The 17868-nt window shown below is 42.6% G+C and overlaps 2 protein-coding genes across 2 annotated transcripts; both read left to right on the top strand.

The window, feature by feature from the left end:
* The first annotated feature begins 6232 nt into the window (after nt 1–6232).
* On the top strand, nt 6233–14045 carry ccn5 (cellular communication network factor 5). Its single transcript, XM_069710951.1, has 5 exons — nt 6233–6536; nt 7621–7831; nt 8223–8471; nt 10866–11110; nt 12397–14045. Exons 1-5 carry the CDS (start codon nt 6474–6476, stop codon nt 12682–12684), a joined length of 1056 nt encoding a protein of 351 aa, XP_069567052.1. The 5' UTR covers nt 6233–6473; the 3' UTR covers nt 12685–14045.
* Nucleotides 14046–16260: 2215 nt separating this feature from the next.
* LOC138628117 (P2Y purinoceptor 1) lies at nt 16261–17636 on the top strand. The gene has a single exon (XM_069710953.1). It carries the CDS (start codon nt 16306–16308, stop codon nt 17287–17289), a length of 984 nt encoding a protein of 327 aa, XP_069567054.1. The 5' UTR covers nt 16261–16305; the 3' UTR covers nt 17290–17636.
* Nucleotides 17637–17868: the final 232 nt, after the last annotated feature.

The following is a 17868-nucleotide window of genomic DNA, read 5'->3' on the forward strand; positions in this document are numbered from 1 at the left end:
GCCATTGTTGGAACGACTTCACGTTATCGCAGAGCCTCCCCCTACTGGTCACTTTAAAAACTTTTTAAGTTTAAAGTTTAAGTTGCGTTTACATTTTGTCTTAATGCCTTTTCTGTAAACCTCTTGCCCAATGTTATCAGACCCAAATCCACTGCGTTGATATCTGGGTCTGGTCATTGCTTCCCACTGGTCGTAGATCTCCGGTTAATTTTGAAACTACCGGAGCAGCGTTAACCGGACCCTATGCACGGAAACCGTCCAAAACTCTTAACGCCGCTGGAGCTACATTTAGAAAAAAAAACTTCAACGTCATCAGACTTACCCAAACCCGCTGCTCACTGATTGGTTCGCCCGTCAGAGTGGCTGAGCAAATCTTAATGCTAGCAGGGTTTCCAGACTATAATCCCACCAAAAAAACTAAATACAGTCAGTTTAATTTAGCCTGCCCTCATTCATGTGAAGAAGTGAAAACAAAACAACAAGAATCATCTTAATTTATTGAGAGTAATATTATTGCGTTCGTTTGGACGACTTCGGCAGCTTGGTTGTAACATTTAGCATCATGAATGCTGGTAAATGAAATCCCATCAAGAGTTGGCTACATATTTTCACAACCAGCTCACCTGGTGGAGGTTCATTGGAAGAGGCGGTGTTGGGCGGAGAGTTGACGGACCGGACCGACCGATCCTTTATACGTACGGTATTCTGAGATTTCACCCTTCACCTGTTAACTACCAAACAGTCCCATTTTCAGCAGCATGATTTCAGCTGTAGCCAAACTGACACGTGAAGGCAGCGGAGACTTCGGCGCCCGTTGGTCATTCGTGATGTTGTGCAGCCGGTTGTTGTTTCTAACCTTCGCTCGCATCCGTCAAACGCGGCTGTCGCGACGAGTGGGTGCGAATGAGCTGGTCTTCCCCCTCCCCGCCCCCCCGTCCCGTCCCCCGTCCCTCCTCCCCCTCCCATGTACGTCAAGAGGTTGACCTTTCGGTCGGGACGATGTCCTTATCGCCCGCTCTGCGTGTTCCTGTGGCAACACGGTGGGACTTTCACACGTCGAGCGGGAATGTCGGGAATCCGGCTGTAATTTTCAGGGAAAAACATTTTTGGCGACAGCTCGAGAAAATCTGTGTTGGAAGAGCCCCTGGATATATATATATATGTGTGTGTGTGTGTGTGTGTGTGTGTGTGTGTGTGTGTGTGTGTGTGTGTGTGTGTGTGTGTGTGTGTGTGTGTGTGTGGCTAACTCAATAATTATATTAAATATTCCTTTTTCTCTGATATAGTTTCCATTTTTGGTTTTTCAATTCAGCTTGAGGACCTTCTGGGCCTTTTTCTTTTTTTTTTCTGTGGAATCTTGGTAATTGCTGTATTTAGTCTCTGGCTGAGGGGTGTGTTTGGCAGAATTAAATCATGTCTCATTTCCTTATTTGGGATATATTTAAACCACTTATTGCACTTTAAGCTGCACATTACGTCATTTAATCGCTGCGCACCTGTAGTATTTCCTCTGCAGTTTCACCAGAGGTATTTGAGAGGAAACACCTGGATTTCTAGTGGTGAAAGTACTTAAAAAATGTTGTGTAAATGTTTGGGAATATTTTCCATCTGGCTTCCAAAGTTCATCTCCTCTTTTTCCTTTCATATTGGACATTTTTTTTTACGACAACATTGTTTGAAGCTGCAGTTTTAGATGGAGGAAAACGAGGGAAGTAAATTTTACTTTCGCATCCTCGATTGGTTATTTAATAACCACTGGCTATGCGAGGAAACTTTTTCGAGCTGAGGTGTGTAGGAAGATGGAAGAGAAGCAGACAGAACAGGAAGGGCAGTTGGAGTTTATTGTTCTCAGTCTGCGACCTCTACGGGGCGCGGCGGTGATCCGGCAATGTCCGTATCTTTACTGGAAGAATGAGTCAGTTGTAGACCTTCGTACAATCAACACCGTGAGTAGACTGCAGCTCGTGCCCGCCGCTGTGAAAGGATACCTGCCAGATCTGCCAGTGGCTGGAAAAACCTGCAGCGAGGACGCTCTGCCAAAAAAACCTCAGACACCAATTACCGAGTGCACTCGCTTGCGTTTTATGTAGTGAGTGTCAAATATTGTCCTGGGAGAAAGATTTGAGTATTATTTGTGGCTGTTAAAGCCCGCAGCCTGTTTATTCTGAGTCACACTGAAAATCAGTCACAGTGAGTTGGCACCACCCAAACCCACAAACTAACAGACTGGAGGATTGTCTGGGTTTATTATTTTTTTTCAGAGTGAGGTCACAAATGTTAGGAAAACACATTTTCAGAAAAAAAAAAAAAGAAAAAAAAAAAGGTCTGAATTAAATGTGCAAGGTAACTTTTGTTTGTTAAAACTACAATGGTTGAAAATACACCCCAGACTTAGATTAGAAGTATATTTAATTAGCAATATTGAGATTTATTTCTATGATTTTTTTTTTTTTTGTTAACAAGTAAGAAATAGTGCCTTAAAGATGCAATACCACCGCGTGCCACTAGAGGTCAGCTCCAAAAAGCCTCCGGCTCCATAGACTCCCATTCAACTTCTCTCATCAAATCCAAAGTGAATAAAATGTGTCCATCAGTTATCTCGGTGTTGTTCGCTAAAGTCACTCCTTCTTATTAGTTTTCTGTAGGTCCATCTGACAAGAATCCCTCATTCATTAGAAAAGAAGATTCAAAAAGACCTGTTTTTGGGGGCGTGTCTGTTTGATTGACAGGCCTGTGGTGCAGTCAGGTTAAAGCTATCGGTGGGCGGGACGTAGTATCGCCGGGTTTCCAATCAGCTTGAGTCAGATCCACCGCTCGCTCCTCCTCCCTCCATCTCGCCCAAATATGGTCGCTTCCTGTTCCGAACTAGCAAAGATGGCGCCGGCCAAAAACCCGAACTCGAAGGCTTCGTAACGGCCGTTCAACAAACCGGCGGGTGACGTCACCGCTTGGTTGCCCGCTTGATTGCGACATAGTGGAGAACACATCACCTACAGTTAAAAAAAACTTGCCGTTTGGAAATTTTTAGTGGTGAGTCAATGTCACGTAGTCGAGACATTTGTATTTTTGAGCCGTGACGAGGAAACGGCAGCGTTGTGTCATCCAGACGGACGTCTTCGCCAAATTCCACGGCGATCCCGTCCGGCTGTTGTTCGGCTGTTTCAGTCCGGATAGAAAGTCGTGGACGCGGCCTTTTCCTTCGAGGAAGTCCTTATTGAGCACCTGCTGTTGTCCGATTTCATTCTGAAATCCAGAAAGTAAATAATGGGCAGAACAGAACCGCAGCGTTTCACATCTGTGAATGTGATTTAAACAGCGAGTCACCACAGGGTCTCATTACAACCGTCTGAATCTGCCTTTCGTGTTTTTGCTGCTACTTTCCACTCTGAGGTATTTCAATGGGTTGTCGGACAACTTTTCCTCCCGAACATGTGTTAGACATTTTTTTTTTTTTTTTTTTTTTGTGCTCTGCTGTGACAGATTTGGTGGAGTGATTATCCTTTTTTTTTTTTTTTTTTTTTTTTTCTTTCAGCACTCAGATCAATGAATTCTTTTGTAACATTCACAGGACAAATAATATTTTCTTTACTCTTTGCCCCGCCAGTTTTTTTTTTTTTTTTTTTTTTTACATTCACGAATCAACAAGGAATCCGAAGGACTTCCCTCCCCTCCCCTCCCCCCCCCCCCCACACACACACACACACACATACCATCACATCGCAAAATAATATTCACCCCAAACTGAATGGGGGTCATTGTTACAGGATTTAAAAAGGGGGTTTCTTTCTAAAAGAGTCCACCGTCAGTGAGGGTGATACTTTACTGTCTGGGAACTCTCCAATGTGTGTGTGTGTGTGTGTGTGTGTGTGTGTGTGTGTGTGTGTGTGTGTGTGTGTGTGTGTGTGTGTGTGTGTGTGTGTGTGTGTGTGTGTGTGTGTGTGTGTGTGTTGAGACCTCTCCCGCCTGCCTCGGTTTGACTTGGCACATCTGATTTTTGCCGTGATTGATTCTGGCTGCCTTTTTGAATATATATCCTTTACACTCCCATGTTTGTTCATAGAGCGAGCATAGTGAAGCTGTAGAAATATATATATTTATTTTTCTGTGGCTAAACTTATTGTGCTGCTTTTTCTTTGCAGAAACCCCAAAGTTTTAACCAGTTTTGCTCAGAGTTCCCTTTTGAAAACATTTTTTATCTGAGATCTTTTCAAAGTACTTGTTGAACACTCACTCTGTGTCACAGAAGATCTATTACCTCTTTATAATGCAATCCTTCCTGCCTCGGTCATTCTTGGAGAGCGTGGAAAACACATGGCGGTCGGGAAAGCATCGTTTGTTTTTTTTCAGAGAAAGCCGAGGCCTTTCAGTACGTACATTACCCACCTGGAGTCCACCTGCCGGACACACACACACACACACACACACACACACACACACACACACACACACACACACACACACACACACACACACACACACACACACACACACACACACACATACTTACCTCCTTCTCTATCTTTCTGTCTGTCTGCTTCTATTTATAACTCGTCCCTGGATGTGTTTCCTGCCCACCCAGGTCTGGCAGAAATGGCTGTTCAGGAATTTAGTGTTACATTTGAATGAATTATTTTTTACATTGAATGGCTTTCTTTGTTTTTAGTACCTGGCTGCGATTTTTTTTTTTTTTTTTTTTTGCCACAATTTTGATATCGTGACACGCTACGGCTATGAGAGCATCATTGGAATATTTAGTATGTGTAAAAAGTCCGGTAGACTATGTCTATAATATGGATTTGTATAATGTAACGTTTTTAGTTGCTTACGACTCCCTCGTCATAACTTGCAGTAACGTTTGCGATCCTTTGACTTTTTATTAGCTCGTCATCACGTAAATTGTCTTTCTAAATGCTTTGATTTATGACCAAACATCTACTTAACAACAAAAAAAACAAAAAAAAATCCAAGTGGTCATTCTTGGTATTGCAATATTTTAAAAAAATCCACTGTGGTCCAGGAAGCATTTCCCCCTGTAAACCACAACTATGAAAACTGTAAAATACTCTTCCTATGAATTGTTTCATATCTGTAAAAACCTCCCCCAGTGGCGAGAAGATGAATTGTAACTTTTTGACATCATCACGACGTAAAAGTCTTTCACGCCACGTGACCTTATGTGTAGTTGGAAGTGTCCTGTCAACAGTTTTACATCCTTCAGAGTCCTTTTATAATTGTGTTTTATGGGGAAAATGCAATTTTTGGCTGCAAAAGATTTTTCTTTTCAGTGCAATTCTGTGAGTGACCACTTGGAAAAAAAAATCTGATACTGGTGGAAATGACTTTCATGTTTGTAGATGTGGGTGCTTAATGCCTCTAAAGCACACCAGGGAAAATGCAACTTTTTTGGGCTCTTGTGCCAGGTGGGAGGAGTCTATCTGCAGAGCACAAGACACACCCCCTGTCCTATATGACACGCCCACTTAGACAGGTAACCCCAATCCTCTGTAAGGTGTGTGTGTGGTGTACTTCTGTTCACCCACAGGTGGTCAGGTGAGCTTTTTTTTTCTTTAACATGGGTGCCATATTTTAGTCCGACATCATCATCATCATCATCATCCTTCTGCTGTGAACTATTTGATATGGAAGTGCTATTTCTTAACACAGGATGTCTCCATATTGCTTCTCTCGCAATAGAAATAGATCCTGATGATTTGAAGTTCATCCCAGCCTCCATGCAGCTTCTTAAGCAAACTAAAAAAATTTTTATTTTTTTTTTTTTTTTTTTTTAAATCAAAGGAAAAGAGAGTCTCTTTTTAAGTCTGGCTCCGACACATGAAGTATTTTTTGGGGGGATGACTTTGAACAGTTGGAAATATATCTGTATATTTGCACCCCCCCCCCACCCCTTTTGAAAAGATGATGCCACTATATCTGGCTTGTGAAAACATCACACAGATTAAAAAAAAAAAAAAAAATCTTTCATCTACTTGAGATCGGACTCGTCGCCACAAAAAAAAAAAAAAAAAAAGGCCCTTGGAAGTTATTTGACTTTGTAGACAACTCGGCTGAATGTATTTTCCTCCCTTTTAAACTCACGTTAAGCTCTGCAAACTTTAAAACTCGCCACAAGAACTGGAAAGAGAGGGAGGAGAGGGAGGAGAGGGAAAAAAAGGAGGTGGGTAGAGGTGTGTGTGTGTGCACGTGCGTGCGCATGCATGCATGTGTGTGTGTGTGTGTGTTTGGAAGTGGAAATGAGCAGCAGGGAGGAGGAATGTGAAACATTTCTGATGCCGGTCCCGGTGGCTTGTTTACACGGTAGTCAGCGCGTGACATCACAGTCCAGACTTTATAAAATGTCAGCCGGCTGGAGGAACGAGCAGTTTGCAAAAACAGCTGCGCCGGTTCGCACCGTCCCGTTACACGCACACACGCACGCGCGCGCACGCACACACACACACACGCACTGAGTCCCAATGGACCGACCGCTCTGCGACGGTGTGAGTGCTCTGGCTGTGCTGCTGTGTGTGGTGACACAGGTGAGGACTTATTTTACTCTGTTTTGTTATGATTAAGTTGATAATGGGGGGGGTTGGAGGGGGGGGGAATCCGTTTTAAAAAAAATAAATTATAGACATTTTATTTGTTGTATTTATATTGATTTGATGTGTCCTGGAAGAAAGGTAACATCTGTCTGTGACAAAGAGAAAGAGGTATCCTAGACACCCACCAGGGCAGAAATATATTCATTAATAGCACGAGATATGAGATAAGTAAAGCTGTAACTTACTTGTTATTTTATGCCATCTTTTAAAAATCTAATTTCAGAAATTAAATGAAATCACAATTCACTTGTAATCAAATGACTTGTTTTGTCTGACCGGCAGTCAAAAACCTTGAAGATGCTCAGTTTTTAATCACATAAGACAAAAAAAATAACTTAAAACGATCAGAATTCTTGCTGATTATTTCAAGATTCATTAACGACAAAGAAGCATTTTCTTTTCTTTCATTTTTTTACATGATCAGTGTGATCATGTTGCTTTTGTGGTTTAAAGTTGTGCTGAAATAATGTCTGATGTTGATGCAGTTACTTTGCAGTGTAAAGAAAAACTAACAAACTATTTATTTACGGTATCTTTGTTAAAAAAAAATATACTTTTGTCTGCAATTTACTTTTCTAAACTTTAAATGTATTTAAAATACTTTTGTACTGTGATATTTGTTAGTTTTTTTTTTATGGGAGCTGTTCTCACGTGAGGTGCCTGGAAATTTCATTATACGTCCAATAAAAATACCAATTAAGAAATTCTATTCTATTACAGACACACACAAAAAAAACATGTAACATGTCTTCTGCTCCGGTAAAGTGAGGCTGTGTTTCGGCTCCATCAGATATATGTCATTACAAACAGTGGGTTTGGCCTGTGAGAACACCACTAATGTTAACTTTACTCCTTTACATATGAAAATAATCATTTAAAACCAGGATGTAATTCAAATGATTTCATCTGTTTCCTATTCTCATCCCCTCCAGTTTTTTTTGTTTTTTTTGTTCTAACATCCTGTTAACCACTTTTCCCAATCAACCCTTTCCCCCCCCCCCCCCTCACCCCTCAAAAGGTGCTGTGTCAGCTGTGTGACGGACCCTGCCTCTGCCCCGGCCCCGCCCCCCTGTGCCCCGCGGGCGTGCCCCTGGTGCCGGACGGCTGCCGGTGCTGCCAGGTGTGCGCGCGGCAGCGCGGCCAGCCCTGCACCGAGATGTTCCCCTGCGACGGAGGTCTGCGGTGCGACTACAGCGCCAGCTTCCCCGGAGACCCCGGCGAGTGTGTCGGTGAGTAAACACAAGGGGGGGGGGGGGGGGGGAGACGTTTCAACTTCTATTTCCGGGGCAGCTGTTGACACTTTTCCTTTTCATGACCGGCTCCCTTTTTGAGGATGATAGATTGCAGAGACGGCACTTTAAAAAAAAAAAAAAAAAAAAACAAAAAAAAACAGCCCCTTTAGTTTCTCTTTGCTTTTCCCATAAGAAGCTCAAGACCCATCGGGCAGGAGGACAGCAGCTCCTGTGTCCTCACCTGTTTCCTCTCCCATGTCCTCACCTGTTTCCTCTCCCGTGTCCTCACCTGTTTCCTCTCCCGTGTCCTCACCTGTTTCCTCTCCCGTGCCCTCCCCTTCCTCTCCGCCCTAACTCAATCCCGTCACCTCCTGATTGACCTCTGCAGGTCAGGAGGATCTAGGCTGCGAAGTCAACGGCGTCACTTACCACGAGGGCCAGTCCTTCCAGCCGTCCTGCGACGTGTACTGCCGCTGCCGGGGCGGAGGCGTGAGCTGCGTGCCGGCGTGTCCCCTGACCGGTCGTCTCCCCACGCCGGACTGTCCCGACCCGCAACACGTCCGGCTGCCGGGGAAGTGCTGCCGGGAGTGGGTGTGCGAGAACCTGGAGAACACGGTCATCAAGGACGCCATCACAGGTGAACGCAACACGGATTGGATGAATTGATCAGGAAACGCCCTCGGATGGAGGTGTAGATTTAGGAGTTTCTTCAGTTAGAGGTTGACGGATGTCCCGGTAGGTGTGGTTTGTTACCGTTAGACAGGGACGACGACCAGCGGTGACGTCACCCGTCGGTTTGTTGAACGGCCGTGATGAAGCCTCGAGTTTGGATTTTGGCCGTCGCCATCTTGTTAGTTCGGAGCGGTTTGGAGCAGGAAGTGACCATATTTGGACCACAGGCTGAATATAAAAGTGTCCGTAGCTTCCGGGTCCGAAAAATGAGGCCGATGCGGAAGCGCCTTAAGCTGCAATACCACCGAGTGCCACTAGAGGTCGGCTCCAAAAAGCCTCCATAGACTCCCATTCAATGTCTCATGAATTCTCAGTCAGTAAAATGTGTCCATCAGTTATCTCGGTGTTGTTAACTAAAGTCACTCCTTCTTATTAGTTTTCTGGAGGTCCATCTGAAAATAATCCCTCATTCATTAGAAAAGAAGATTCAAAAATATGTGTTTTTGGGGGCGTGTCTGTTTGATTGGTTACAGTATCGGTGGGGAGGGGCGTAGTATCGTCGGGTTTCCAATCAGGTGGAGCCGTAACCTGACTGCACCACAGCCCTGTCAATCAAACAGACACGCCCCCAAAAACACGTCTTTTTGAAGCTTATTTTCGAATTAATGACGGATTATTTTCCAGAAAATGAATAACAAGGAATGAGTTTAATTAGCAACACCAAAATAACTTTGATTGACTTTATGGAATTTGATGGGAGTCTATAGCGCCTCTAGTGGCCCTTGGTGGTATTGCAGCTTACAGCACTTCAGCATCGGCCTCATGTTTCAGACTGAGAAGCTCCATCCACTTTTATATACAGTCTTATGTTTTCCCTGTTTCCAGACTTAATACTAAACTAAATTATAACCTCACATTTAATGATCAAACCTAAACTCTGTCCAAGAAACCAAACACAAGTACGTCCCTAAAAGTTTGAACTATTGCTTTTAAACTTCACTCCTGACATCAGAGCCGTGTATTTACAACATACTTTCCAGCGTCTGGGTGCCTCGTGCCAGACGGATCTCCACGTAGTACGACTGGATTTCTTCGCGATGATCCGTCCATGCGCAACATAATCCTTCATTCATTTTTATGAGCCTTGTCACTGGTGGTCATGTCTGGAAGTTTTTACTGGAGCAGTTTTTGCATTAAAGCGGGGTGTGTCTGGCCAAAGGAAAACTCCCAAAGTCCAAATATAAGCAACGGTTTATTTATTTATTTTTGGTGAAAACATATTTTTTTTCACTCAGTTTCCTCAGTTTCATAACAACAACAATTAAACACATGAAGCCACGAAGGGATTGCATTACTCTATTAAAAAGGGGAGTGTGTGTGTGTGTGTGTGTGTGTGTGTGTGTGTGTGTGTGTGTGTGTGTGTGTGTGTGTGTGTGTGTGTGTGTGTGTGTGTGTGTGTGTGTGTGTGTGTACATGAAACGGTTGTTTAGGGAAACGAAGGCAGTCCAAAAACATCTGGAATTCCAAACACTGTCTGAGTCAAAACTTGCGTTACAAAACAGCGAAAGGAACATTTTGTTCTCGAATGCAAAACCAGCGACGTCATCGTATCAAAACTTCAAATGTAAACACTGACATTTTACACGATTTTTAAAAAAAAACATTTAGTTTAACTAAAACATCTGCTTTATGATGATATCTCCAATGTCCATCGCAAATACACTCGAATATTAAAACAGTCTTCCTAAAACTTTCTTATCATTTAAATCATTGTATTTTTACATTATTATTCAGTATGACAGCAATATAGTGAATTAGTCTTCTGTGCATCCATAGATAACTAGTAAACGTTGTAGTCTACGCACCACTGAAATACTACAATAAATAATAGTGATGATAAAGTTGATTTATTCCTCACTTTTCAAAACGTTACAAAGTGCTTTACTTTGTTTTTCCAGGATTTTGAAGAAAACAATAAATCAGGGCTGAGGAAAGTAAAACTGAGGCAGAAATAATACAAATTAAATCCCCAACAAAGAAATGTAAGACAACAGTAACGATTAACAATAAAATAGCTAAGAAATGTCAGAAGTAGAGAAGAAGAGAGAAAAAAAGTTACGTGCAAGTTAAGTTTTAAGAAATGATTTAAAAGTTCTCGCGAATAATATTGATTTTATGCTAAGCTAACAGGCTACCGGCCGTGGCTTTGCATTTAACGCAGGAAGTGGTGTAAAATTTCTCATCTCTCATCAGTTAAGCGTCAAATTCATCTTTTTAATATAATTTCATATGAATTCCCAATAAAATCTTCTCTGGACTCATTGTTTTGTCTGCATTTTTTCTTTTCCTTCTTCGTCAGCCATGAGGCCGGACGGGTTGTGGCCGACCCCGCCGAGGGATCACCGCCCTGCGAACAAGCCGGTCCCGCCGGCCTCCGCCTGCGTGGAGCGCAGCACCCAGTGGAGCGCCTGTTCCCAGAGCTGCGGCGCCGGGGTCTCCACCCGGGTCTCCAACCAGAACCCCGCCTGCAGGCTGCAAATGGAAACCCGACTTTGTAAAGTGCGGCCGTGTCACGCCGTCCAGGCCGCGCCCTGGAAACCCGCGGTGAGTCCCCGGACTTCGCTTATCTCCTTTATTCAGTGAAAACGGTGCAATAAAGGGGAAACAGAACTTTTAGAGGTGAATATCTGAACACCTGGCGACAAACTGTCTGCTTAGAAAACACCCTTTTTTCTTTTTTTTTTTAACACACAATTACTGAAACACAATCTACTCTACACACATTTCTCAGTCGACCAAAATTAAAGTGCTGGATGGCGATAAAAAAGAAAGAAAAAAAACAAAAAAAGCTAAAACGTTTATTATAAAGTCTGGCTCTCTTGCTACTAATTGAAAAATACCAGCCGGGCTCCTCCTGCAATTAACGCCTGTGCTTTAATTTAACCCAAACCAGGACCTTTCCCTAACCCCTAACCGAGTGTTATCATTGCCTAACCCCTAAACGTACCCTTAGATGTTTGTTTTTTTAATTTGCCATAATTACTATCTTTCTCTGAGCTCATAGCTATCATGAGCAGAAAGGGTTGAATTTTGAAAATGCTGACTCTTGCGTTTTGCAGACAAAGTTGCAGTTGCAGATCAGATGTGTTTAAAGGACCAAAATTAAACTCTGCAGTTTTTTTTCAAAACACATACAGTAATTGCTCGGATTAAATTGGATTAAATTCAGACAAAAGCTCTCTTAACTTTTCAAACCATTTACCTCTAAGTTCAAAACCAAATTTCCCTTTTTTTGTAGCTTTTTCAAAATTCCACTCGTTTTGCTTGATAAAAAAAACCACGACTGAAGAGTCCGAATCAGACAGCGTCATGCTCATAAGAAATCGGATCCACCGCTGGCTCCTCCTCCAGCTCGCCCAAATATGGTCACTTCCTGCTCCAAACCGCACCGAACTAGCAAAGATGGCGCCGGACAAAACCCGAATTCAAGGCTTCATAACGGCGGTTCAACAAACCAACGGGTGACGTCACCCTACAATTTTATGTCTAAAATATTAAAATAAATAACAGCTAAGTTTTATATTACTGTAGTTTTATGTCGAGTCTACTCTTCCTGGGTTCTTTTATGTAATTTGCATAGCGACAATCCAAAAATACACTTTATACGACTCGTACACTACAAAAACATCACAAATTACCAAATTAAAACAATTAGCACAATTTGAAATGACCGGATGACCGGCTCTGATTGAATCTACTGTCCTCAACTCGATAAATATAAAATCATTTAACATAAAAAAGTGAAGTGTAGAATTTTAAACCCAATCTGTGATGTCATCAGATCTTCGCATTGCTTATGTGTGTGTGTGTGTGTGTGTGTGTTTCCTCAGTGGGGACAGCAGGGGCGCTGCAGAGCCAGCTACGCGTCCCCAGGGCCCATTCGGCTCGTCCACCAGGGCTGCTACAGCACCCGGGCCTACCAGCTGCGTTACTGCGGCCAGTGCAGCGACTCCCGGTGCTGCACGCCGTCCCGAACCGCCACCGTCGAGGTAACATTCCGCTGTCCCACGGGCGGGTCGCTGAGACGAGCCGTGATGATGATCCACTCCTGCGTCTGTCACAGCAACTGCCCCTACGCGCCGTACACCAACCCGGCTCTGTGGGGACTCCGGCCCTGATTGGCCCGTCTAGACTCACTGAGAAACTGTCAGAGCCGACCGGATTGGACGGTCACGGAGAGAAAACCTTCATTAATCCCCTCGAAGAGAAAATCATCTTTGTACAAACTGTGACTGAGTTGAACTGGACGAACTCTGTCTGCACTTTTCAATTCAATTTTATTTATAGAGCGCCAAACACACAACACACGATAATTTAAAGTTCTTACAACAGAACTTTATACAGAGAAACCCGACAATTCAACGATTCCCACGTAAGCGAGGAAGAAAAAAACTCTTTTAACAGGAAGAAAAACCTCCAACAGAAACCATTATTTCTTCTGAGTTTATCCAAGAATCAAAATGATTTAGCAAATCAAGCAAGCAAGCAGACTTCATTTTACAGTTTATAACACGTTTTTGCTGCAGAAGTAAAGAGCTTTACAGGAGTAAGGAAAAATAAATGAGACAAGGTAATTAAAAAACAAAACAAAGGACAAGTGTGTAACTCAAAAACTAAAAGTTATAGAAAAAAAATAGGTTTTAGGATTATTTTTAAAGATGTGCACTGATTCGGATTGTTTAAGACTTTTTTTTTTTCTTCGTTTTACAGTTTTGAACATTTTAAAATCACTGAGTTATAATGCAATAGAAGCAAAAGGTTGACTTTTGGCTGAAGTTGGCAGGTGGGAAAAAAAAACATTTTAGGTTGAGACGAGAACCAAGTTTAGTTTTTTTTATCTCTCTAGGATGCAGTTTTGGTCAAATGAGCCTATTAAATTTGAATTTTTGCATAACTGTTCCCATAAAAACAAAAAAGAAAACAGTTAAAAACTTGGTCCTAAATTTTGAGTTGAGGACATTTGACCATGTTGTTAATTTAATTGGTCATAAACAGTTTTAAAGACTTTCTTACATCACTAAACGACAATTTGTCTTTAAGAGCAAGTTTCAATTAATTTAAAAAGAATTATGTATTTGTTGACAGTCCCACAGAACGAGTCCGACTTTTACGTCGGCAGATATTTTTTCTATGACGTGAGCGAAGCAACTTTTAACGTGTACAGTTTTTGTTTGTTTGTTTGTTTGTTTGTTTGTTTGTAGTCGGACGACGTTGCACTTATTTCTTCACGTTGTATGTTGTTGTAAATAATTTCTGGACAGATGTCTCTTATGTATAGTGAAAAATGTTTTATTATTTTATATACAGTATGTCCCTTTATTCTCCAAATAATTGTGTGATTTTTTTTTTTATGTATATTTTTTATTTTTTCATACATACAGATTTTACGGTTATTTTGTACCTCTTTTTATATCTTTTTTTTCCCAACATCATCATTCATGAGTAGTTGTTAGCAGTGAAACACAGAAATAAACATCATCACGCCACCACCTGGTCAGTTTGGTATTTCATATAAAAAAAAAAATAAAAAAAAATGCAGCCAGATGGATGAGTAGTATTAATAGTTGTCAAAAGTCCCCACCGAGGTGTCACTTGACCGTTTCCCAGGCGATGGAGAAATCGAACGCACCTGTATGAACAGAAAACGTCCTCTCGCCTGCAATCAATCAACTCGACAGGCTAAACGTCATGTGAGTGAGTTTAATCCTAATTTCTATTCATATTTTTGTTTATACAATGACTTTAATTCTCTTTGCATAGCTTTAAACCACCCAAACGAGATGACGGATGGACGATCTTTCTGAAACATCATCCAAGGATAAACGGGTTGTTTATGATGACCTGTAGGGGGCCGATCGAGGGAAACGGGTGGAGCTGTTACCATCATGCATGCACAATCAACAGTTAAATGGATGGCAGGGCTTTGAATACTGATTATCGTCCCGTATCCCCAGAAACTCTCAGTAGATTTCAAGATGGGAGAATTCAAGATAGCTGCCCTAGAAAGTGTTGTTGTTTTTTTGTTTTTTTTTTCATTGTGACAGAACTTTCATTTCGTCAGCTGGTTTCTTGACCATCTGAACAGAACAAGGAGGCTTCTGCATGAGGACAACTCCTCGTTACAGATCTGCATTTTTGCATTCACCATATGAGCAGTTTATTGTTTTATTTAGTCTGACATCTAGTGGAGGATGAGGGCATTGCAGGGGCTGTGTTGTATCTCCAGCATCAATCAGGACATAAAGATGAGTTTTGAGGTGGCAAAAAGCAGATACGGTCTCTATCAAAATTGTTTTACACATTTTGATCATTTTTAGGTGGAAGAGCTTCAGCTGAAGGACAAATCATGAAGTTGTGTTATTTCATTATTTGGTCTGTCAAACTTTTTTTTAAACCACCCCACCCGTGGTATTTGTTGAGACATTTCAGTCTAAACCAAAGTGTGGATTGAACAACAACATTTACCATCCCTACTACTCCCTCTGAAATGTTAATAATATACATTTTTACTTCATTTACAATTACTACACAGGTTACAAATAACACATTTAAATAGAAGTATTTGAGTGACCAGTTTTGTGGCCCCAAATACAGCAAAAAAAAAAAAAAAAAAGATTTGATAACCACAAATAAAGGTGAAAACATGACATTAGATAGATAGATAAGATAGATATGATTTTATTAATCCCACAGTGGGGCAGTTTAGTTGTTACAGTAGCACAGAAACACATTTAGGGAAAAAATAAAGGACAAAATTGACAAATATGTATACAATGAAATAAGATAGATAAAAATCTTTTTTTTTTAGAAGAAGTAAGACCAATGAATAAATACACACACACACACACACACACACACACACACACACACACACACACACACACACACACACACACACACACACACACACACACACACACACACACACACTATCTACACCAAAAAAAAAAAAAAAATACAGCTTGGGATGAAAAGAAAGTGTCAGGTGCTATGAACGACCTGCGGTAGCTCTCTTTCCTGCACTATTATTATTATTATTATTATTATTATTATTATTATTTGTTAGTCTTTATGTAAAAGATCCTCAGATTTAGTTTGAACATACTTCATGACAATAGGACAAAACCAAGCAGTTCTGGTTTTTTCACGGTTAAGAGCGAGCTGGTTATTGTTGAGCAGCCACAGAACTGCCACCAACAGGATGTGGTAAACCCCGGCTTCACCCCACCTAGATACCAGAACCCCATTTAGAAATCAGACACCCCTCGTTACTGTTGCTAACCAGCAGAATAATAACACATAAACAAAAAAGTTGAAATCATTTAATTCTGTAAAAAATGTTGCGTGTTTTTTTTTTTCTCTTGACAGAATTTATCCAGATAACAGCAAGTTGGCAATTAGAGCTGCTGATAAGTGTGTGGAATTAGATATCGTCAGAATCAAAAACATGAAACAATGATCTATGATACATCCGAGGCCAAACCGAAGCACAGGTAAATCTGGAGGAGCTGTCTGAGTTTCTGTTTTAGGTCGGCGTGGTTTCACTTCATACGACTTCGACTCATATTTTCAGCGTGACTCATCTGACAAACCAGCCAACTGAAAAGTTGCAGGTGTGAACATGACTGCTTGGAACAGGAAACATATGCGCGCTATGCGGGAGCTTTATTTTCTGTTTCCATCCTGTGAAAGAACGCTCACGGAGAGAGACGGAGGATTCAACCCGTAGAAAGAAGACGATGAACGCCACGCTGGTCAACTTCGGCTTCACGCGTCTGTTCCTGCCGCCGGTGTTCATCTCGGTGTTCGTCATCGGGCTGGCGGCGAACGCGTGGGGGCTGAGGTCTCTGTTGCGCAACTGGAACAAACTGGGAACCGTCAACGTGTTCGTCCTCAACCTGGGGCTGGCGGACATCCAGTACCTGCTCACGCTCCCGTTCCTGATAGCCTACTACTTCAACGGAAGCAAGTGGATGTTCGGAGACGTCTTCTGCAAGATCACCAGGTTCTGCTTCAACCTGAATCTGTACGGCAGCATCGGCTTCCTCGCCTGCATCAGCGTGTACCGCTACCTGGCGATCGTCCACCCGATGAGGGCGATGGGACGGATAACCGCCGCCCACTCCGTCGCCGTCTCCGTCGCCGTTTGGCTGCTGGTGAGCGTTCAGAGCCTCCCGGACATGTTGTACCTCAAAACGTACAGAAACGCCACGGGGAAATGTTACGACACCACCTCCAGCGCCTTCGTGGAGGACTACCTGAACTACAGCCTCGGCTGGACGCTCTGCGGGTTCGGAGTCCCGCTCCTCGTCATGCTCGGCTGCTACGGACACGTCATCGGCGTCCTCTGCTGCAGAGACGCCACCGACCCGGTGCTGAAGCAAAAATGCCTCAAGCTGCTGTTCGTCCTGATTCTTCTCTTCTCCGTTTGCTACACCCCGTTTCACGTGTTCAAGAATCTCAACCTCTGGTCGAGAGTTTTGACCAAGCGCAAGACGACCCCCGATTGGTCGAACGCCGTCTACTTGGCTCATCAGATAAGTCGCGGCCTCGTGTGTCTGAACAGCGCCCTCAACCCTCTGGTTTACCTCCACGCGGACGAAGACATCGCCGCTCAGCTCGGACGGTTGTTAGGGCGAGTTCGCCGAGCCGTCCTGCGGCAGACGGCCAACGTACCTGAAGTCACTTGCGTTGTACCATCTGAGACCACTAGTCTCAGATGACCGGTCGTCTCAGACTCAGATCTTCAGGCAGAAGACTTTTATCCGTTCCCGAGACCCGGCTGGCGGGCGAAACGTTTTCAAGTCAGAGCCCCGGGATTATGGAACGACCTGCCTGAAGAAATCAGGCCTCCAGAAGTCGGTGACATCTTTTAAATCTCTTGAAATATCCTTTCATCGGAGAGTCTTCGCTGAATTTCGTCGATTTTGGTGAATCACTTTTATGTGTTTTACACCCTAACTGTTTTTGAAGGTTTTATTCTGTACGATCATTGTGTTTAAGTCATTTCAATTCACTGTTGTTTTTTAATGGCATATTTAATGTGAAGCACTTTGTAACTCCAGTTTAGAAAAAGTGCTATGAAAAAATAAAGTTTATTTTTATTATTATTTAAAAAAAACCTGTTCTGAGTGTTACTGATTGATCTCACAAGGATTTATGGGGGCGGGTATAAAGCCATTGTGTTTGTGGTGATCGGATTTGTGCTAAAACAGGAAGTCGATAGCAAAAGTTTCACTGACTGACTGCAACACTTTTATATTCGCTGCACACGCTGTGGGGGAGGGTGAGTGGATATGACT

Source organism: Brachyistius frenatus, unplaced genomic scaffold (assembly GCF_029030835.1).
Source record: "Brachyistius frenatus isolate BFR_SWC_R1_liver_20210118 unplaced genomic scaffold, ASM2903083v1 Contig_95, whole genome shotgun sequence".
NCBI classification, from domain to species: domain Eukaryota; kingdom Metazoa; phylum Chordata; class Actinopteri; family Embiotocidae; genus Brachyistius; species Brachyistius frenatus.